At 39.1% G+C, this 23,743-nt stretch overlaps 2 protein-coding genes across 3 annotated transcripts in view; both read right to left on the reverse strand.

The window, feature by feature from the left end:
* The window catches only part of LARP1B (La ribonucleoprotein 1B), a 56,342-nt gene extending 55,735 nt beyond the window's left edge, over positions 1-607 (reverse strand). The window contains exon 1 of one of the 2 annotated variants that reach the window (XM_089525820.1): positions 94-607. In XM_089525820.1, coding sequence (XP_089381946.1) covers positions 94-373 — 280 coding nt within the window. In that variant the 5' untranslated portion in view covers positions 374-607. The remainder of the gene's footprint in view (positions 1-93) is intronic. The other variant, XM_089525821.1, reaches the window with a different exon arrangement.
* Positions 608-2,680: 2,073 nt separating this feature from the next.
* Positions 2,681-23,358, reverse strand: ABHD18 (abhydrolase domain containing 18). Its single transcript, XM_089525824.1, has 14 exons — positions 23,118-23,358; positions 22,265-22,313; positions 20,016-20,120; positions 19,308-19,392; positions 17,164-17,264; positions 15,744-15,822; positions 15,571-15,655; positions 13,133-13,160; positions 11,378-11,516; positions 10,974-11,063; positions 10,162-10,263; positions 7,473-7,845; positions 6,481-6,643; positions 2,681-5,832 (listed from the first exon to the last, which is right to left on the reverse strand). Exons 3-14 carry the CDS (start codon positions 20,105-20,107, stop codon positions 5,781-5,783), a joined length of 1,389 nt encoding a protein of 462 aa, XP_089381950.1. The 5' UTR covers positions 20,108-20,120; positions 22,265-22,313; positions 23,118-23,358; the 3' UTR covers positions 2,681-5,780.
* Positions 23,359-23,743: the final 385 nt, after the last annotated feature.

A 23,743-nucleotide genomic window follows, 5' to 3' on the forward strand; every position in this document is an offset into this window, starting at 1 on the left:
AGCGTGGGTGCAGCCCTTTCGGAAAGCGAGCTGGAGCCACAGCGGTGCCATCCCGAGCCAAACCCTCCCTCCTCCTCCTCCTCGGGTCCTCACCGGGCTCCTGAGGGGCGGCCTCGCTGCCGGCGGAGGCGCTGCTGCTGGAGGGGGAAGAGCTGCCTCCCGAGGCCGAGGCCGAGGCCGAGGCGGTGCTGGCACCCGGGGGAGGCTTGGAGCGGCTCCAGGGGTTCTCCTTGGGCGGCGGGGCAGGAGTGAAGGGCCGCTCTGGGTCGTCGCTGTCCTCCCCGAGGGATTCGGGAGCCTGGCTGGAGCGCCTCTCCTCCTCCTTGGTGTCCTGAAGCGTTGTTGGCTGAGGAGGGGCCGCCGCGGAGGACATGCCGAGAAGGGGGCGCCTCCTCAGCTCGCTCTCTCCCTCAGGAGGCTCTTCCTCCTCCGCTCATTCACCTCAGAGAGGGGCTCAACCGTCAGGGAAGGAAGGAAGGGAGGAAGGAAGGGAGGAAGGAAGGAGGGAGACGAGCAGAGAGAGGGACCAGCGCGTGCCGCCCCCTCCCTCGCCTTCGGAGAGCTCTCCGGCCGAAGCCTCGCCGACGTCGTCGTCACAGCTGTTCTCTCGCGCGCGCGCTCTCTCGTCCTCTCGCGCGCTCTGATAGGCCGAGGGGCAGAAAGGGGCGGGGACAGAGTTAAAAAAAAGAAAAAGGGGTTCGGTGTAGAATAGATAGAAAATGGCAGCTGTGCGGATGGGGCGGGGCTTGCCGAACTCCACCCTGCGTTGTGACGTCACAAGGGGGCGGGGCGGGAAGAAGGGTTCGTTCTTCTTTGGTGGTGGTGCCTTTCAGGGGGAGGGATGTTAGTAGTAACGTAGTAGTAGCGAATGTAGGGAGGAACCGGAAGTAATAAAAAGGCTTTTATGTTGTTTTTTACCTCTCTCCAGGTCAGTGGGTCTCTCAACCTTTGGCTCTCCTCTCCTCATGTTTTGGACTTCAACTCCCAGAAGGCGCGGCCAGTGTGACCAAATGGTGAGGGATTCTGGGATGTGAAGTCTAAGATGCCTGAAGGACCCACGGTTGAGAACCACTGCTCTAGGTCCTCCGGTGCGACTCTGTGTTTAACACCTGCTGCCAGACATTTGACCGCAGAATTGCACTGGAGGAACTACAAATGCCCAGTGGAGCATTCTCTCTAGGAATCCCTATCGGTCCTTCTGTGCGACTTTTGGTCAAAGTTGACCATAGAGTTGCCTTGGAGGACCTAGATATTCCTAGAGAGCAATAGCAAGTACATTTCCATACCGCTTATCAGTGCACTTAAACACTCCCTAAACCATCTACAAAGTGTAAGCTAATTGCCCCCAAGAATCCAGGCACTCATTTTAGAGACCTCAGAAGGAGGCCAGCCTGAGTCGAGAGAACGTATTAAGGAAATCCTAGAATAATCATTTAGCCCTCTCTGTCAGAGAGCACTGGGGCCACAATAAACTACAATTCCCAGAATTCCCTGGCACTGGGCCAGGGAAGTTAAAGCGGTCTCAAGGTGGATCCTTTTGACTGCCATGGCTCCATGCTATGGAATCCTGGGGACTGTAGTGTGTTGGGGCACACAGCAGAGTTCTATACTGGTCCCACATAAACTACAATTCCCAGAATTCCATAGCACAGAGCCATGGCAGTTAAAGTTGTGTCAAACTAGATTATTTCTGCAGTGCGGCTTACGGTGGCTTAGTGGTTAAGATGCTGATTCCTATTGGAAGGCTGACAGTTCGAGGCCTGAGTGCAAATAGGTACCACTTCGGTGGGAAGGTAACAGCGTTCGGTGCAGTCATGCTGGCCACACGACCACTGGAGTCATCTTCAGACAACGCTGGCTCTTCGGCTTAGTAACAGATGAGCATCACCCTTACAATTGGTTACAACTAGACATTCACATCAAGGGACTACACCTTTACCTTTTTATCTCTTAAGAAGCTGATTACTTTGGTCGGTAAACATTAAAAATTAAGACCTGGGTGCGGCTAAGATGGCATACAGCAATTCTAAGTATGAACATTTAAGTACCTAGTACGAGCAAAGAATAATTTTACGTAAGGGTTTAAGATCCACTTTACTCAGACCCAGGTTTTAAGAAGATGTTATATGCATTCATATAACATCTCCTAAGAAATGACAACTCACTCATTGTCCAAAATAAGCTCAAGAGAGAGATAAGTAACTTGTTCCCACCCAGTTTTTTGAAGTCCCAGTCATTATGGCTGAAGAACTTTAATCCAGACTTCTGGCAGCCACTGAACTCTCTGTTAGTATAGGTTTTCTGAAAGTTACATTTAACAGTAGTTAGGCTTAACCGTTATGTAACAATTTTACTTAAGGCGTATTCTATACCTAGACGTATTTACCCGGTTGGAACTACTGTACTGTATTTTTCAGGTTCTTGGAACAGTCAGCATAAGAAGTAACTTTCAAAGAACCCAAATGTTTAGACGATGCATTCAGTTTGATCATCCAGTTCTATAAAGTCCATTAAGGCTTAGTGTTTAAGGACCTGGATATAACAATAGAGATTCACACACACCCCTCCAATGTTGCTGGGTAGGGTTACCAAAACTTGCACTCCAACCAAAAATCTGGAGAGCTACATCTCACCCTGGTCTACAGTAAAGCATTTCACAATACAGAATGGCATGCAAGTGTTAAGGCGTTGCAAGCTTTTTACTGGAAAATATAAAATGCAATCAAATAAAAAGCATACATAATTTGGAAATTCGTTTTCATTTAAATTAGTAAAGATTTTCATTTAACATTAGTCCACCACTAGTAATGAGGAAATGAGCTAGAGTACAGTGGCTGATATTCAAACATAAGGCCACACGTTCTTTGCTAGCCTGGAAAAGACTACCAGTCCTTGAAGGGCAAATAGCAGTAGCACAGAATACCCTTAAGTTAACAGTAATTATACTGTAAAACATTTTGTTGAAGTGAAAACACATATCCATGACTAAACTAATCACAATATATACATTAACAATCTTCATATAATGAAGGTACATTTAGACAGACTTTTTGATACACTCCAAAAACCATATGCAAGGTTCCAGAATGCAGGTAAGTTTCTGACCGCATTCAGTCAAAACATATATACATTTTATGGTTTTCATCTGTCACACAGAGATCAGATTTGGTTAGGCACCCAGGCCCCTTCCCTGTTTTATTCCTTTGTTTGTTGCAGGAAAACACCGGCACAGATCTCATATCAGATAAAGGCCCCAATTCTCTTGTTATTCCTGATTACCATAGACCCATTCAATTAATGGCATTTACCTACATATTGACTCACCATTTTAACTAAATGAATGGTTCTACTCTAACTGGGACTAACCAACAGAATGCCCGCCATAGAAACGTGCTATTCTTCCTACTAGAGGAAATTTGAGAGGGCAACCTTTTAATAGATGCATAGTATGCTATTGTGCTATCAAGAAAAAGTATTATGTGACAAACTAATTTTTGACAGATAACTTTCTTCAAAATCTTTCAAGCCACTTTTTACAATGGTATTCGGAACCTGGTATAAAAACCAGGAACATTCAAAGAAAACAACAAGTGCATTCATGTGGCTACAGGTTTAGATGTACAACTGATGAGTGGAATAACTTCAGTGGACTTTACTGGCAATTTAATATTTTATTCCTAATGTTTCACGTGATTGTAATTTACCAATCTCTCAAGGAATAAGGCACTATTTCTTTACAATATCTGAATGTAATTAAAACCTGGAATTCCGCTTGGAGCACCTTCTTAAATGTGAAGTTAACCAAAAAGTTAATGTCAGTCTTTGACCTTTAGGTTTTGGTTCTTTCAAGGATATTACTTGATACCAGACATGAATCTTCAAAAACTCTTACAATGCCTACTCAGAAATCCTGTCTAAGTAAATGTGTTAATTACAGTCTTAATGAAATGGGCACAATGCTTTCAAATAAGCTTTTTATATATATACTTTGTTTATTGACTTTGTGCTTAAATAAGTTTTTAGCCAATTAACAGACAGCACATACATACTTCCCATTACTATAAAATAAAAATACAATGTTTCATTTTCAGTTTATAAAAAAAGGTTGGCATTTACTTGGAAATGCCAACACGACAGTACAGTGGAGCCTCGGGTTACGAAAGTAATCCGTTCCGCGGCCGCTTTCGTAACCCGAACGGCTTTCGCAAGCCGAATCCCCATAGCCGCTAATGGGGAAAAGCCGCGATTTGGTGTAAAATCGCGGCAAAAAGCACCAAAAGTTTTTTCGGGACCCGAAAAAACGTTCGTAACCCGGATCAATAATTTCCAATTGGATTTTTTCGGGTCCCGAAAAATTCGTAACCCGGGTATTTCGTATCCCGAGGTTCCACTGTACCTAGTTCTCATTACTTTTAACATACAAAAACACATTTTGCCTATCTGGTACATCAAGACATGTTTCAATTCAATGACTTATCTCCATTTAAAAGATTTTTAAAAAACTGTTTTCAGCCTTGTATGTAAATTTAGAACTTTGTGCAATGTACAAAACAGCATGGATTTGAAGATGTCTTGCATAGGAGAAAGGCACTTCTGCTTGCCCAAGGCAAACTTCTTGAATTAGGGCAGCTACCCCATCCTGATCCTGAGTGTCCTCTCCCATGCCAGAGGAACCCTCAATACTCAGGCGCGTTTTGTGGTGGAGTTGCAAAAGGTTGCAGAGATGGGAGCAAAAACCCTGCTGCGAAAGTATAATTCTATTTGTACTTCTCCATATTTATTCCAACCTGGTTTGACATCATTATCGTGAACAGTAACTTCTATCAGTGAAATTTATAAGAGAAAAATTGTTTTACTAAGGAAGTGTATCACTTGGATAGAAAGAACTGTTAATTCTCACAAGTCAGTTGTTGCAGATATATATATAAAATTAATACATATGATAGTATTAAAATTTCCAGTTCAGCATGATGTTAAATGGTTGTATATGTGTGTGCTTAGAAAGGAAACATTTATCAAAACCATTAACACATGCAATATTTATGGAAGGCTCCATACTTATTTTCATTTCAGGTGGGGCAACTCAGCCAATTAAGAAGTTTTACAAATCCTCCAAGAGGGAAGTGCCCATGTCTTTCCTCCACCTTACTTCCAATTTAAAATAAGAGCAAACTATTATACTCCTGCTTTAATTTATTAGAGATGAAAACTGACAAGTCATTTTTCTTTAATAACCAATGATGGGGCTGGTGTGACCAGTTTATAAAGCAGCTTGCAAGTACTAGGCTTGCATCAGATCAGTGATTACTTCCTGAGTCAACACAACTGTTTTTCTATTTCTAATAAAACCTTTCAGTAAGTTAAGATGAATCTAGTTTCCCTGGACACATTATCCTGCATCTTTTTAATATGGCATTTTTGAACTTTTAATAACGTTTCAGAGCAAGAACCTTAATGGTAAAATTTTAAAGTCTTGAGTACTGTGTTGGTCTCTCTTCAATGGATACGGACATTCCACATAAAATTACTTTTCAAAAACAAAAATATTTTACAAACCTCTGACATTCTCAGCATTAACAAATTGTGCTAAAATTTCCATAACTACAACTAATGAAAATTCAAAGTTTATCTTTACTGATTACATCTTAATGTATTAATCACTGTTAAATATGCCTTCGAGCTGGTGACCATTAACTGAACCTAGAACAAGCTTATTCTCTGAATGAAGTTAACATGAGCATCCATGTAAAAAGGAAACTCAGCAGTTCAACAAGACAGGACTATACAGCATATTTCTGCAGAAAACGATCAAACGCATCATAAATGGCTTGCCTAAAAAAGAGAAGAAACAGACTATTAACTCCACTAATGAAGGTACACCATTCATTTATAGGATTGGTCCAAAATCAGTGTTTTAACAAGACTATACATATTCTTTCAAGTTTCTCATATCATTCCTCCATCTTTTATGCTGCAGCCACACTGCAGAATAATTCAGTCGGACACCATGTTAACTGCCATGGCTCAATGCTATGTAATTCTGGGATGTGTCATTTTGTGATACATTTAGACTTCCCTGGTTCCAAACAAACTATTTCCAGAAATCTATAGGATTGAGCCATGGCAGTTAAAGTGTTGCCAAAATGGATTATTTCTGCAGTGCAGATGCAGCCTTAAAGTGTCTGACAAGGTCCTCTCTAATTTGCTGTGGACACCAGAGTAGCTTATCCACAAAAAGTTATTTGTCAAACTGGAGATTATTATGAAGCCCAAATTCAGGGAGAACAAGCCAGGATTAAATTGTAAAAGAGGACAGGGGAGATCACAAGCCCAAGGTTCAATTCTGCTTGTTCACGTAATTCAAAATGTTGACTACAGACAGGACTGCACTACAGAAAATACACACTTAGCACTTAAATACAGTACTGTTACAGCAAGAAAGCTAAATTTGATATTCACTGCTTATTCTGAATGTCTAACCTGAATAATCCTTGTTTGAAGAGGTAGGCACTAACATGACCTCCATCCAAATATCTGATTTCACATCCTGGCCATATTTCTTGAAGGCTACGCACTCCAGTTCTTGGAACATAAGCATCTTCCTTGGCTTGTATAACTATGATCAGTGTTGGGTCAACTGGAACTGAGAACACAGAAGTTTTTGAAACAAAATATATTGATACTATGTTTTAATTTTGGGAACGATGTTTGCAAAAGATTTAATACTGCTAAGTTAATTCCATGAAGATTTAAAGCAAGTTCTTCAGCAAATGGCAATTGACTAACATGGGCTTCTTTTTCATTGCCAAAGTAATATTGCCAATGATTAGGTGGAATGACAAGACAACACATGTATAAAGGATCATCTGAATGGAACCAGCTTTTATACTCCTACTAGATATTCTATGGATGCTGCACTTGCTTGGGTACTAATCAGTATAATCCTATAATATACAATAGTTTGGTGTTCACCTTGCGGTCCCATTTTCAGTATCTCTCTCATTGAGCGTCATTCCTATGTGGCACACAAACACAGATCACATGCCCCATCATTTCATCATGTTATGGTCTGTGGCTTTGTATTATCCTTCATTACACTCCTGGTGATTTACTGAAATTCTAGAAATATTTATTGAACCTGTTAGAACCTTTGGAACTAAGGCTGCTAGTGATCATGCTATGCTTCAAAGAAGATTTTATTAAAAACACTGTTATCTTCAATATGAGTTACATTCCTGGTCCTACTAAGCAACCAGGAAGCAGGAAATGGGAGCGTGAGATTTTGTAAGAGAGGCGGAATTTCAAGTTTAGAAGATATGTGTACTCAAATGGGATTATTTAGCAAGGCAGGTATGAAAACCTGAAGACTGTTCAAGATAAAATAAAGTACTGTATTGTTAAAACGGGATGAAATAAGAACAAGAAACCAGTAAGAAAGCAATTTCAAAACTCATATTAAAATTAATATATACCTGAAAAATTAGCTACGTGGGTACATTCATCCATCACCCCTTTCATGAACCTGAGAGACTCTCTTTGTAAACGATCTCTTTTTCCACTTATAAGATTCTTCTCCTCACTGGAAAAGTTCTTATTGCTACTGCTGCTGGTTGAAAATGTTTGGTTTATGCACTGCATTTTTGGTCCCTCTTGCACTAACAGTCCTTCTCCTGAGGCACTTAGAGTGTTTCTATTAGTGCTAAGAGAGCAACCGCTTTCTGAAGACAGAACTTTGCTTCTGATATCCAGGTTCAGCATACTGGAATTCAGATCCAGATTGCTCAAACTGTCCACACTGCTGGGAGAGTTTTTAACAAAGTCTTGTCCCATCTTGAATGAATCTGTCTAAACAGAAACACCTATTCAGTTAAGGCATGCTTGCACAATTTTCAATGTACGCATAAGTTATTAGTTAAATTGGTATTTTAACAAAAGTTTGCTTTTTTTTCACCAACTAACCAAGACATAATCTAATATGGTAATTGCCTCATGGCAAGTCAGCACATACTGACATTTAAGATATTGGATTTTGCAAGGTAAATTCATTAGCCTTAAATCTTAAATTTCTCCCATTAAGAACAATTTACTCTACTGAGAATGACAATTTTTCAAAACTGTGATTAAATAAAAAAGCTGAAAAATATGTTAATCAGTTTAACCAGATGACAAATGACAGAGAACACATCACACTTTGTGGTGAGCTTCTTTCCCTCCTGTTTGTATTCAGGAGACAAGTTGGGTAAGTGATTTTTATCCCTTTCAAATCTGACCAACAAAAGCAGAATCATAAGCTTCACTACAAAGTGTCAAATTATTTAATAATCTATCATCTAGATCAGGGGTAGGCAACCTTGGGACCGGCCCCAGCCCAGTCCTGCCCCCGATTGCTGCCGGGGCCTTTGGCCTCTCGCGTGCAGGGGCAAGGGGGGCAATTGTCTATAGACACCTCAGAAACATGCATTTATATTAACATTTTTTAAAAAATCAGCAAAAAATTTTGCATGTCCTCAACTTTTTTTAAAAAAGTGTCCACCATTTGAAAATGTTGTCCTAAATTTGCCCCGGTTTATTTATTTATTTACATTTTTAAAAAAATTATTTAAATTATTTTTTGGGGGGTCCGGCCCCCCAGTTGTCTGAGGGACAGCAACCCGGCCCCCGGCGCAAAAAGGTTGCCTACCCCTGATCTAGATTGTTGAGTACTTTCTATTATGTTGCCTTGGATATTAAAAGAGTACATTTTTGCTTATGTGGATTTGCAAAAAATGTCTACTTAAAATGGTACTACTTCCGTCATATTTTGGGCATATCATAAGAAGACATGACTCAGTAGAAAAGACAATAAAATTTGGAAAGGCAGAAGACAGCAGAAAAAGAGGAAAACTGCATACATGTAGACAGAAACAAGGAAGCTACAGCCTTGAGTGTGCAAAACCTGAGCAAAGCTGTAGATGAGACAGAGTGACTTGCAGGTCTTTCTCATTCACAGGGTTTCATTCACATAAGTCAAAGTAAACTTGATGGTGATTAACATCACACCATTAGCAAATGGAAATGTTTAATGAGAAACTATTTGGAAATGTAAAAACCAGTGTCCATATCAAGAAAAGGGAACTATGAAATAACTTACATAAAATTAAATGTAGCATGTGGTCTGGAGCATGCTGCATTAGTGCCCTGCCACTCAGGGTCAAAGCATTATTTGACTAATGATAAAGATCTAAGATTAATGTTTATTGGCCATTTATTGCATTATTGAATTATGACTTGATGTCAACAATGTACTTTGAAGTTTTGCTTTTTGATTAATGGTTAATAATAAATTTGTGTTAGGGAATTATACATTCAAACCAGATAATAAATTCATTAACACATAATCTACACACAGGTTGAATCTCCCTTATCTGAAATCATCGGGACCAGAAGTGGTTTAGATTTCTGAATATCTATATATGCATATACATACACAATGAGAAATCTAAGAGGTGGGATCAAAGTCCAAACACAAAATTCATTTGTGTTTCATACACACTTTAGATATATATCTTGAAAGTAATTTAATAAAATACAATTTAATAATTCTGTGTATAAAACAAAGTGTGTGTACACTGAATAGTCAGAAAGCAATGATGTCACTATCTCAGCCACCCATGTAAAAAGTTTTGGTTTTTGGAGTATTTTCAATTTTGATATTCTGAATAAGGGAGATTCAACCTGTATAAATGTTATGACTAGATACCAGTAAACCTTTTGAGTTAAATTCCTATGTAGGTATGATTTTATGAAAAATCTGGCAAACATGTAACCATCATTAGCTTTAGATATACCAGCATTACACAGAAATAATATATTTTCTATAGGTTTACTATTTTTTTTTAAATGGCTGAAGTGATGTCAATGATACAGCCATGAAACCATCTGAACAGTTTAGCACCCAGATGATTCTGTCCCAAAGACTGACAAAACATCACATTAATTTAATAGTTGATATGCAGAAGTGTGAAAATAACATATAATACAAATGTAGTAAAGCATCAAATAAATCTGCTTCAGTTTTAATGTGTTTTTGCTTAAGCGTTTCAGCACTGTGACACTACAATAAACCCTTTAAAATATTAGGCAGGGCTAATATTAAACAGAAAATAATAAAGGCTCACTTACTCCACAGTATTCAAGCATTTGTATTATTTCTTCTTCGTAAACACTCTGAGTATAATACTGCTTCTCTAGTTCTCTCCAGTTCACTGCCTTGCTCAGCACACCCTGAAATTTAAATAGGCAGTTATTTCTTGAACAGAAAATCAAAAACTGAAATCTGAAGCAGTGATAGACTCCCTAAATTATATAAAATTACATTCCCTGTGGCAATCATCAAACCAAGACATGGGTTAAAGAACTATCCAAACAGTTGTCTATGAGGCTTTGAGAGCTCTTCTGACTCACACACCATCACTTTAAAACTAGAGAAAGTTTATAAATTCTCCTGCACAGCTGAAAATTTTGATGAACTCTATTCTTAACCCAGTAACACAAAGGGCAGGTTTAAATGCTGAAATTTTGCTGGAAAAACAGCAGAATCCAGCAGAAGCAAGACAGGGTAGTCATCCCCTTGCAACCACCTTTGCCCCTCAAAAACCTGCCCTGAATAGTTGGGAAACCCTCCAGACCCAGTTATCAGGAAGTTCTAAGGCAGTGGTTCCCATACTGTGCTCTTTAAGGGATTTTGGACTTCAGCTCCCAGAATCCCAGACTATTGGCCAAAATGGCTGAGGCTCCTGGGAGCTGAAGTCCAAAATCTCTTAGAGGGCACAGTTTGAGGACCGCTGTTCTAAGGGATGCAGAGGGTACCACCACCACAGCATCATCATTTATCTTTAATATTGAAATATAATATCTCTAATTTTAAAGCTTTGTGTGTTTTTATGTTTTCAGCTTAACACTGTACATTATTAACTACAATAGAAATACTGTACCGTAGTAAAAACACCAGAAGCTGTAGACCAGGAGAGACAAGGAACTAGTGGTAATGGTTTAGGCCAGTTTGACACTGCCAATGATGCCATCTGAAAAAAAGAAGGAAAAAAAGTCTTATCAGGACAAGTAAAATCTCCTTACTCTGGAAGGAAAGTACTATTGATATGGCCCTGAAATTTAAGTGGTATTAAATCACTGATATTTCTAACAGAATATGAAATCAGGAATCCAAACCAGTATAGGCTATTTTTTATATCAGTGTCACATATTAGCTATCTCACATATTGTTGATTACTTTGCAATACGTAATAGCAACTAATCTAGAATATATAGATACAATATTGAATAATATAAACTATCTTCAATGGAATTACTATTTTTTTAGGGGGGAAAAAGTTCTTACATGTCCTCCCATAGATATTCCGGTCATCCCAAGGGGTCCATAGCCTTCTCTCTCCAACCAGTGCAAAAGAGCTGCTGATTCTAGCACAAGAGCTCCTCCCATCACAAACAGGTCAGAGACATTTTTTAGACATGACCTTCTTTCCTCCCAAGTAAAAAAAAAAGTAAACTTAGTTTTCAGAATTGTTGCACTCATAGTCATGATAGCAATTTTAACTCACACACAAATTCGTTTGAGATAGATTTAATAATATATGTGTTAAAATATCCTGAACAAATGAAAGAAAAGCTAAGGGACAATTAGCTAATCCAGTAATTGCTGTCTAGACAAAGTGGCCTCAATGACACAGCTATTTCAACTACAGTCAGTTCTCAGTATCCACTGAGGTTTGATTCCAGGACATCCTGTGGATACCAAAATTCATGGATGCTCAGGTTCCATTATATATCATAGCCTATTAAAATAGTATCTCTTACACAAAATGGCAAAATCAAGGTTTGCTTTTTGGAATTTAAAAAAACATGTATTTTTAAGCCATGGATGGTTGAATCGGCAAATGTCAAACCCCTGGATACAGGGGACCAACCATGTATTTGAAAGTACACAGAAGTACAATTCCCAAAACTGTTAATATTGGATTATGGCCAACAGATCTGTTCACTTCTTTCATCAAAATGTTTTATAAACACAACAAAAAACATAGCACATTGATCCTGTAAGAATACATGCCAAAGAGGAAAAGATATGAGCCTTGTCACCATAAAGTGTTGGATAAATTATATAATCCAGAATTAGTTCATTGCCAATATGTGCTACTATAATCTTGAACTGATTTTGCAATGCTACTTCCAGAAATGAAATAATTCTCCCTCTTCCTGAGGAATGCAGCAACTGGGGCTACAGTAGCAAAGGTAAACCAACATTAAAAATATACAACTTTGATTTTAGCAGCCTACCATAGTAGGCTATGACTATGAAAGTTAGCCAGAACTTTCAGTACAGGTATTAATTTAAGGCACATCCAGATTAATTAAAAAGTCCCAGATTTTGTTCCTCTTCTTTCCAATTTTAGTTTGGAGATCCATACATGTTTTGTTTACCCCAAAATATTTTCTGAGAGCTCCCAGTATGAACAGACGCTTTTTATACCAGCTCCCCAGGTCAATTTATTTTAACCCACTATAAAATGGGAAGACAGCTAGCTTGGTGTAGTAGTTTGAGTGTTGGACTATGACTCTGGAGACCAGGAATCGAATCTCCACTCAGCCATGGAAACTCACCAGTTGATCTTGGGCAAGTCAACACTCTCTCAGTTTCAGAGGAAGGCAAAGGTAAAGCCTCTGTGAACAAATCTTGCCAAGAAAAATCTGTGATATGTTCGCCCAAGAGTTGCCATAAATCAGAAACAAATTGAAGACACGCAACAAAATAAAATCGATGAACAGGAACACGATCTGGGACTTGTTTCAGTCAGTTTAAATGTACAATTAATCTCTATATGTTTGAACCCCTTAGCATCTAGTTGCTTAAAGAATTAAATGATCAGAAAACATTCAACAAATATTCACCAGAACATTTTTATAATTAATGAATAGTTAATTATCATCAAATTTGTTTAGTTTCTTAAACAGCTGAATGGAATATCCCCAATTAAATTGTGGACTATCATATCTTGAAAAACTTCCCCCCTAAAATAACAAAATAAAAAGTTTAAAGATGGAAGAAAGGAAACAGTAAGATACAATGGATACTTACGTTTGATCTTTAGGCTTTCTGCAGCCATGTATATGTATGAGTCAAAGAAGTTAATGCAGAAATGCATATATATTCCAGGTTTCAAACTTTCATTAAAATTCTATTAATTTAAAAGTGTAAAATGAAATAAAGGTGCACACTAATATTTAAAAGTTATTTTAACTTAAACTAGTACTCTGACAAATAGAAAAATTGAACCCAGACTGTTACAGCATAGACGTTTCTAATACAGATGACTCTGAATAAAACTATTTAAACTAAATATCAGTTACTGCTGAATATCAGCTCTCTGAAGATGCCAGCCACAGATCCTGGCAAAACATCAGGAAGAAACTCTTCTAGAACATGGCCACATAGCCCAAAAAACTCACAAAAAACTATGGATGCCGGCCATGAAAGCCTTCAACTTCACATTAAATATCAGTTAACTGAGCTATCTATGTAAATTGTTTTTACTACAGAATACTGAACACTTAATATAAAAGGAAGGTCCACTTTATTTCAAAAGATATATTTAAACATTATCTTTAAATCAGATAAAAAGATAACGAAGCACATTCACCTTCCGGCATAATGCTTCAACACTTGAACTACAGTTTTGTTTAATGAATTGTATTAAACAAGAGTCTGCCATCTTAATTTGGAATATGAATTATTTCTCATGTTGGTTTTTTGGCAGTCAAAAAAAGATTTGGTGGTGGTATGAAATGTGTTTGATTCTCAGCAGCTCCGAGAAAACCCCTTAAACAGATTTCTTGAACTCTTTATTTGAAATGTGATATCAGTATCTCACATGACAGCTGTTTAAAGGGAAGGCTACCCAAACTATTTCCCACTAATTTTACTTTAAACGTCTCTTGTTCATATTCCCCTATCTAATTTGTAAACAAGGGATCTGAAATAGCAATATCTGGGTTCAAAAACATGGCTGATAAAAGGAATTATTTCAAAAAATGCTTGAAGCATACATACAATTATATACATATAGCATCATTTAAGGTTACATATACCTCTGTATATGTATTTCCACACATACTTTATAACCCTAATCTGCAGTCTTCAACCAAAATCAATAATGCCCCAGTAGAATAGGTAATTATAAACCACAATCTTTGAAAGTAAAAAAAGGATTATGGAAAAGACATGATTTTGACTAGATATGGAAAAAAATATTGAAAAAGCATTGAGAAAAAAGATGGAAAATTAGCTTCATGAGGTTAACTGAAATTTTGGATGGAATATAAGGATGGGAATGGCTTAGGGTAAGGGCAGCACTGAGGTGGTATATTAAATATATTTGGATATAATGTATTAGAATGTAAGAACATATATATGTGTGTGTGTGTGTGTGTTATGTATTGTATAATTTTCAGAATATTAAAAAAAATTATAAAAGAAAAAACCCACAATTTTAAAGTTGGTTTATAACACACCTACAGGTATTTGTATAGGAATCATGCATAAATCATGCAGAAAGTTATTACACAAGGCTTTATCTTGGTCCTGCCACAATCATAGGCTTGTTTGGTGAGAGCACTAGAGAGCTTTCTTAGTGATTGCTCTCACCCTCAGAAACTCTCTTCCATATGAGGCTAGGCTGGCCCCATCTCTACTCTCCTTCCATCAGCAGGCAAAGACTTTTCTGTTTAAGCAGGCTTTTAATGAGTAATCGCTTGCAGAGAGGATTCTTATGGGAGGGAAGGATGCTTTATTTTTTAAAACTTTTGTATGCTTTTTATGATTTTATATTTTACTGTGATATTTTAATTGTGTATTAAAATTGTATTATTTTTCACTTATTCTTTTATGAGACATCTTGGGCCCTAATTCAATAGAAAGACGGCTGTGACATTTGCCGTCCCAAGACTGGCCCCACAATTCCTAGTCTTGGAAGCCTGCCACTGTCACCCTAGCCCAAGGTTCCCCTTCAGAATCCCTTCTTGGATTTGGGGTGAATAGGTTTTCAGGTGATCTCACTATGGGCTAGGGTGTTAGCTTTGTGTTCCTCATGGTAAGCATGACCACTCCTTGTTTTCGGGTTAAGGGTCATAGGTAACAAATTAACAAGAGAATTAATGTGGTTTATTATATCTTGTAGAATAGTAAATAATTCAACAAGTTCCAGTTCTTAGTTCCAAACATATAATAATGTTCAATCTAAGTTATGTCAGATCTTTTTCCTTAAATCAGTTCAGACACCCAGTACACAATCACTCCCAACTGACTCTGACTCATCCAACTGTCAAGTCTCAACTGTCTCTTTTTTACAAGTTGTTCCTCCTTGTTCCTCCCATTACAACTTTACAGTAGCATATAAATAAATGAAATAAATCAACAAATAAGCTTATGTTGGAACTGTACAGTTGACTGTGCAGCAGCTTCTTTCTTCTCTAGATTTATATTTCACAGATATGATTTCTTCAAACAAAAAAGGATATAATATGGGTTTTCTAACAACAGGGAAGCCATACATGCCTCTTTAATCATTGGACGGGCCATTAAAGTGCGTCGTCTCCAAAAGTGCTAGAAGAAAAAGATTAAAGTATGATGATGAGAACACCACTTATATACAAGGTTTATTTAAAAAGCATTAATAATGCTGTTTGCTTACATGGTCCCCGGTGCCAGCTAAATGAATACACACAGGTCTATATTTGCTGTTCCATCTCTTTGGTACTATAAACTGAAACCTATGAAAAAGAAGGCATTTTTTTAAAAAAATATCTAGATAAAATAAAATTAGCAGTATTACAGTGGGACTTGAACTGAGGGTCACGTTCATTACATCCATATTGTGCTACATTCGACTAGATGGAAAAGATCATTTTCAAGTTATCTGGCATAACTTGGCGGAAAAATATGCATATCTGCAATAAATGAATTTTATAATATACATATACCTAATAAGCACAATCTGTGTTGCAAGTCTGGGCATAGTAATTAATCGATACAGAGATAGTTAAAATAGTAACATAACCCACTTTGAGGGTGCACAAAATGTGCAAGTGTTATCAGAAGTTTTGTATACTTCTGCTTCTCACATAGGGTGGGGTTGCTGTTGTGTTCGTGATCTGTCTGTTCAGGTTTTATTTTGGGTTTTTTGCTTTGCTTTAAGTTGTTTCAGGTGCAGGCCTTAGGCCTTCTCTCAAGATCACAAGGCAAACTACTTGCTCTCTAAATATTTTTAGCTATTCTTAATTCCTTTTTTAAATAAGAATCAAATATGCTTACTCCTAAATTCACCAAATTGTTTTCCAATATTTTGGAAAGGGATCAAAACATTCTGGATATGGGAAATCTACCAGTATTATAGTAATTCTCCAGCCTGGAAAGTACGTACAAAAGAGGAATCATATTGTTTAATCTCTCTGCTGAATCAAGACCATGAATTATTTAGTGCCATTTCAGCATACAGGTTGTTGAGTAATATTATCTTCAATTACATACATTCTGATCTCAAACTTGAGATACAAACTTAACTTTGGGCTAAATGGAGCTGGTGATTCCAAGGAGAATAGACCCTGAATTTAAGTGGATTTAAGCTTTTGTTCATATGTTACATTTGTCCAAGCAAATTCAAAGCCAGAATATCAAGTTTTCAGAGAGCACATGCAATGAGTGCTGACTGCACTAGTTATTCCTGCTATGACTTTGTCATGACAGAACCTTACAAGCCAAGTGCACCTTTATTCAGTAACAGGACATATTTATGTGTCATCCTTTCCACAATATTTGAAGTCTTTACAGAAATTTTGAAAAGAATACACAGAGGGCATATCAGAATATATGTCCTTGTCTCAACTCCACCCTTCTTGTAGTGACAAATAAGATCTATACCAAGGTGTGCCTGCATACAGCAAAATATAGTTACTGTTCTCCACAGATCAGAACTCTGCACAATCAGGTCAGCACCAAGATGCATGCTCTCATCTGTTCTCTATGCATTCTGAGAATTGTTGAAACAAGTGATTGTCAGCAGCCCATTTCAATCTGATAGAGACTTGATAACTTACAGTGTGGTTTGCTCTTACCTTGCTTTGACAGATTCTGATGGCATGATATCTGGAACATAATGAGCCAAGGGGGAAACAAAGTGCCCATCAAGGATCTTACAGTCTGACTGTTCTTCAACCTAAAGGAACAGTATTGTACTTTTTCTGTAACTATCAAGTATGCATTTTGGTGAAAGATCTACAAAAGTCACAGCTATTTAAAACAATTAACATGAGTGGTTAATATAGTTCGTGATGCAAGAAATATAAACCTTTTCTCTTTTAAAAGCCCTCATTTTGAATTAAACTCAGTCCATGCCAACTCAAGTAGCCCACCCCTTTCCCAAGCCGCAAAACTCTTTAGCTTGAAAGAAATGTGAGGAGCTAACTGGCAACTGGGAAGCCTCAGCAGAAACAGGAGATACATTTCCAGCCTTTTCTTAACTGGACAGGGTCAAGAACAGTACCATTTCCAGAATGGTGAGAACTTTGGACTCTCTTATAAACCTCTGTGGCTTCCAATTAGTTCCTTTCCCTTTTTCTAAAATAAAAGTTTATCTGTGTCTTTGGTGCTGGTAGTGCAGCTTGGGAACAGAGGGATACGAACTGGCAAGGGAGGGGGGCATGCCATTCCTTTTAAAATAGGTGTACATGATTGGGGGGGGGGATCAAAATCCACAGTCAAGCAGGACCTTTATTGGGACCCACAAAAATGTGCAAAATGGTAGACAAGTTTTTAAGATATCTTCATTAGACAAGATATCACAAAAAGTTGGGAGATGGATGGAAAAGAGGCACAGGAAAAAAAAGTGATTTGGTGCCTTTTCAACACAACACAATTATAGCACTATGATTCCACTTTAACTGACATGGTTACATCCTGTGCCTAAGAATCTGAATCATAAATCTCTAAATCCCAGGATTCCATAGGATGGAACCATGTCAGTTGAAGTGGAATCAGAGTGTTATAACTTTGCAATGTGAAAGGACCCTTGATGTTGAAGTAACTGAGGGGCTAAACAGACCAGAACTAAATGCCAGCATCAGGCTGGAGTGGGGACGTGGCGACTGCATTCTGGCCACCCTGACTCCTTCCCGATGCCGGCATCATGCCACACACCCGACTGTACAGCATCATGCTGTTTCTTTGGCACAGCATTTAGACGCACTGCGCCAAAGACTTGTCGAAAAGCTACCGTGGCAGCAGCAAGAGCGGCTTTTTGCCGCTCTAAAAAGGAATGGCATTTTGTCTGATTTTTTTAGAGTGGCAAACTGCCAGAGCAGGTGTGGGTGCTGCGGCCCAGATCCAGCGCTGAAAGGTGCACTGGGACACCGCTCTATCGGGATGGTCTGTTTTGCCTCTAAGTCTGCAAAATAATGTGTGAGTTCTAGGCTGCAGTGACTACCATATGTAAAGACTGGGTAATGTTTCCTATCATTAATAGCTCCAAATACTACTAATGGGTTTCCAGTAGTGCTGCTTCAAAAATTAAATGAAAAGTAATGAAAAATGCAACATTCTCCCTGTTCAGATCAGCAGAATAATTCAACTGAAGACAGCTTTTTGGGTTTCTGGAATTCCCATAGTTAGGGCAATACCCCTAGATAGTTAATCAGAATGGAAGCCAGCAAGTATGTACAAATTTGATGCTTTAGCTGATCATAAGTCTTTGCTTAGTACGTCAGGAAAAACAAAATGGAGAAGCTATAGCCAAAAGCAACAGTGGAATTGAGCTTTTCAATACCAGATTAATTCTGTCCCTAGCAAGAAATGGTGGGAGATTCTGCTCCAACTTGGGAGAGTTAATGTTAAACTAAATTTATTTTAAAACTCATCATTCACTTTCTTTCCAGTCTGGATTTTAAGAGTAAACCAGTTCCAACAGCATATTCAAAATGTAAAAATCAAGGTTTGATTTCATTGATTTCCTCCCTGAGTCTTCTACATCCAAAGAACAGAAGGGTAAGCATTTTCCCTATTTTCAACACACAATAATGGTTAGTAAATGAAAACTACATATCACAGAGTTTCCAAAATCACGTTTGACGAGATACAGATAAATACAAATTCATTTCTGCATGTATTATTATTTTCAACACAAGATAACTCTTCTTTGAAAAACATTCATAATTAGGATGAAAATAGAATCTTAAGTTACAATTAAATAAATTGGTTTTAATACCTTGTGAATATGCACTGGATAGTCTCTTGAAACCAAATTCTGACATTTTTCCCTGTTTCCAATAATCTTTCTGAACTCAAATATTCTGTTAAAAGAATAGGAACTAGCTTCAGATATTTTAAGACAAAATCTACAAAATCCACAAATATGCTTTTTATGTCAAAAGGTAATTTTAACAATTGGGACTGGACATTCAGTTCAACCTCCCCCCCCCCCCCCCAAGACACTACAATCTGTAATTCTAAAATGATTACATTTTGACAATTTGTACACAGTGAGAGTTAAAGGATCAAGCTCTATTGGGGGAAATGTATTCACACAAATACAGTCCACCCTTCTCTTACGCGGGGGATCCGTTCTGGAACCCCCTGCATAAGAGAAAAAACGCGGCTGCTCAAGCCCCATTCAAACACCATGGGAGCGCGCTCCATTCATGCGAATGGGACGTGCCGCCCCTTGCACCCCATGCGCTCCTGCGTGGCTTTCAGCATATGCTCAAAGCCACGTATAACGCGGGCGCACTGTATGAGTCTTTGTTTACATTACATGTGTTAAGAATTTTCCATTGATTCACTGTATTTAAAATATATGCTTTAAACTTTCAAAATTCACTCAATGACTCTGGTCTTTTTGAAACACTGTTTTGTTAGATTAAATAATGGAAAACATGCATACTTCAATTATGAGTTATAGCATGATACAATTTACCTTTTCAGGTCTTCTGGTCGCCCCCATCCTTGAATGAAGAGCTTAGTAAGAAGAAGGCGTCTGTATAACACATCTAGCTTGCTCACACCCATTAGTAAAATACATCTAGAAAAAGAGCAGAGACAGCTGCCTCATATCTTGTTGAAGAGTAGCACATTATTTCTCATTTCATGAGCCATAAAAGTGCAATTGTGTGGGGTAATGAAAGGATGGAGACAAGAAAATGTTTTATGAAAAGTATATGTTCCCCATGGTGAAGATGAAGACTTGGGATGATTACTTTTTGCCAGGGAAGACTTAACTCAAAGTCTTTCTGGCTTACAGTTATGTCCTAGCCACTATACTGTATCAGCTCAGGTTTATATATCACAAGTAGAACAATGAGAATACATGGAAATTAAAATGATTACAGCAAATACTGTTTTCTGATATCTACAGAGCAATTCATATTAATTAAGCACCTCAAAAATCTCTTGTCTCACAGATAGTTTTGTTTGACAAACAGTTGTATTAGACTGGACAAACAGACACAGATGGTTAAAAAGATAAATTACTTGGTGGTACCGAACAGTACAGAGTCACCTAATTTTAGAAAGGCAGTCCCACTGAATAGACAGGTTGGGAAAATTCCAGCAGCTCAGTTGCAGAGGAGGGAAGTGTACCATGTAATGATGGAAGAAAGAATTTGGAGGTTCACATCTAGAAGTCAGTTTAAATGTATTACATGGAAATGGACTTTGAGAAGCCACGATCCCAATACACTTAATCTTGCTTTTGTTGCAAAGCTCCTTTTCTGAATTTTTTTGAACCTCTCCCTATTTTTCTCTTATCAATAGGGATACATCTGTTAATTTCACATACACTATGTACTGTTCAGTACAGTGATCTGGTCCCTGTTTTACATTGTAATATCTGATGGACTTTATAAATTTTATAATGGTGTAGCTGAGTTAGTCAAATTTCTTTTCTATCCAGACATGAAATAATGATTTCTTCAGCACTTCCATGTTCAGCTACTGTGTATCACAGAAAGCAAACACCAAGCTATTTTACCCTTTGACACAAAGTAATTGCTTAGTTAATATTTAACCACTGCCATTTGTTTTCTCATTTTACCACATTGTTCATTGCTCCTCGTAACAAACCCATTTGAGTTTGTGTCTAAAAACAAACAGAAGAATCATATGATTATCTCATCTGCATAGAAGATTTTGATAGCTTTTTCAGTTGTTAAGGGTATTTTTTTTGCAAAATTACAACAATGCATGAAAACATTAAGAAGGTCTTATATAAATATTGTCAATGAATAAACAAAACTCCTTCCATTTCTAAAGCGGCACATGAGTTTTGTATGCTGGAGTAGGTAAAGAAGGCGATATATTGACAGCAGCAGAGCCAATGTCAGTACTCCCACTGGCCACGAGCTTTAAAAATCCCTTAATGATCTGCCATCTTCCATAACACTCTGGGTTTTAGTTAATCAAAACAAAACTTGTTGTGGTATTTCTGAAATATCTGCAAACACACTCCCAGGGTGCACAAATAATAATGTTACTGCATAGAATTCAATGAAGATGAGAAATAAAATAATAACCAGAGAATGCTGGAGGGATATCTTGAAACAGAGAAGCGGGTGGTAAACAAGAGAGCTTTTATTATACCCAGAACAGGAATCTGGATTAGTCATGCTTTGGACGTCCCATGCATCTGTGACTTTGCTGAAGGTCAATACACTGAATGTAGCTACATAACCAGTGATAAAGAAGAGACCAGAGCTTGCAGATAACAACAACACTTTCCTAAAACAGCTCCTGCAAGAAAAGCCAGTGGTTATCTATGATAAGAGAGCCAGGGTTTGAATGTTGGGAATACAACTCTGGAGACCAGGGTTCGAATCCCTGCTCAGCCATGAAAACCCACTGAATGACCTTGGGCAAGTCACACACTCTCAGCCTCAGAGGATGGCAATGGCAAGCCCCCTCTGAAGTTACCTGATAGGTTCACCTTGCAGTTGCTGCAAGTCAAAACCTACACGAAGGCACCCAAAAACAAAAACATGTATGATAAAAAACATAGTGCACCTATCTCCAAAGCAACAGTCACATAATAACTTATGAACAGAAAAGACCTAGGCTTCAATTCCTCTGTGCAAGTGCCCTTCTCACACTTGGAGCAAGGCTCCCAAAGAGTTGCTGACAAATCTCAGTTGCATTAGTAGCCTATGAGACAAAAGCGTGCTTTCGCCATACCTGTCGGTCTTGCTGTCTCAATCTTGTTAGGCCTCTTCATTTGCAATATCTGTTCAAAGTGTAAAAGAGAGAGAGATAAATTCCAGACTGAACTGAGTGAGCAGAATTCAAAGATACAGGCATGTCAGTCTCAAAAGCCAGTATGTTCTCCTCTGACACCGAAATAAGGAAGCGGGCAGCGTGAGCTTTGCTAGACTTGAGCTTGAGCCTAGAGCTTAAACTCAAGTCTGGGAAAGGTCATGCCACCGGCTCCTTTCTTCCAGTCAGTCCCTACTGGAAGATGCCCTCTGCATACGGAGTGAGCGGTGTTTGTGAAGCGGGTGAGGCTTGGCTCTGGAGACCAGTGTTCGAATCCTTCCCAGGACATGCCCTGCATTTCAGCCTCTCCCAAGGCCCTCCACTTTGAGCACGGCTAAGAAGCCCACTGTTCCCTCTTACAAACTCATCTGCTTGGCAGCCTGAGCTCAGCACACATTTGGCCAGAGACACACTGCAGGCATCGTCCAGTTTGAGGCCGCTTTAACTGCCTTGCCTCAGTCCTGGGGATGGTTTATCTGGCAGAGAAGGCTAAATGCCTCCCAAAACTACAGTTCCCAGGATTCCCTAGCACTGAGCCAGGGCAGCTGAAACTGGGTCGTCATTTCCGCAGTGTCTTCGGGGCCATTTGTTCCTCTGAGGGGAAAAGGGCAGCAAAGGGCCGTCCAAATGCTGGAAGCGGCTTCCCCTCAGTTGAAGGGAACTCTCTCAGTATAGAGAAAGCCATCAAGGCATTTCAATGGCGCTTATTAGAGACACACGGCTGAGGACGTCATCAAACGCAGCTGCCAATAATAATCATAACACAGAAATATACCCGCCCCGAAAAGGACGCCCCTCGACGGACTCCGCCGGAGCCCCTCTCTCTCTCTCTCTCTCTCAGGAGGAAGACCTGAGGCGAGATCCTCCTGCTCCACTGAGGACTAGAATAGGAACTCCGAAGGTCGCGGTTGTCCCCTCCTCTCGCGAGAAAACAGGACGCGTCGACGGGATTTTGGTTACTATTTTTTTTAATGAAGGACGCTGCCTCAAGCCAATCAGCTACCTCACAGGCCGGCCTCACGTGACCAACCCTTTCCCCGCCCACCCTGCCCCACCCTTCTCAGCCTTTCACCTAAGACGCGGCCGAGGCCTACTGCGCACGCGCCCGCTCCTTTCTAACAGTCACAGGGCGAGAACGCGGATGGGGGTTGGCTCTTCCAGGCCGCGAGGGGAAGGTTCGGTTATTTGCATAGGGGGCGCCTCACGCGATCAGCCCCGCCCCCTCCACCATAAAGCCCCGCCCCCTCCACCAACCACACAGGGAGAAAAGAATAAGGCCCGGACGAGGCGTACTGCGCACGCGCACACCCTTTGCTAACTGTCACAAGACGAGCGCGGATGGGGATTGGCTCCAAGCCGCGTGGGAAGGGTTTGGTCATTTGCATAGGGGCGTGGCCTCCG

Source organism: Sceloporus occidentalis, unplaced genomic scaffold, assembly GCF_023333645.1.
Source record: "Sceloporus occidentalis isolate IW3139 unplaced genomic scaffold, rSceOcc1.0.p SCAF_5, whole genome shotgun sequence".
NCBI classification, from domain to species: domain Eukaryota; kingdom Metazoa; phylum Chordata; class Lepidosauria; order Squamata; family Phrynosomatidae; genus Sceloporus; species Sceloporus occidentalis.

Excerpts from the sequence above, each read along its gene's own strand:
- ABHD18 (XM_089525824.1), bottom strand. The coding sequence starts at position 20,107 with ATGGGTGTGAGCAAGCTAGATGTGTTATACAGACGCCTTCTTCTTACT. Across the intron at positions 7,846-10,161 it reads AAATGCTTGAATACTGTGGA|ACAGATTCATTCAAGATGGG; the intron begins GTAAGTGAGCCT and ends GTTTCTGTTTAG. Across the intron at positions 6,644-7,472 it reads CCACGTAGCTAATTTTTCAG|TTCCAGTTGACCCAACACTG; the intron begins GTATATATTAAT and ends CTGTGTTCTCAG.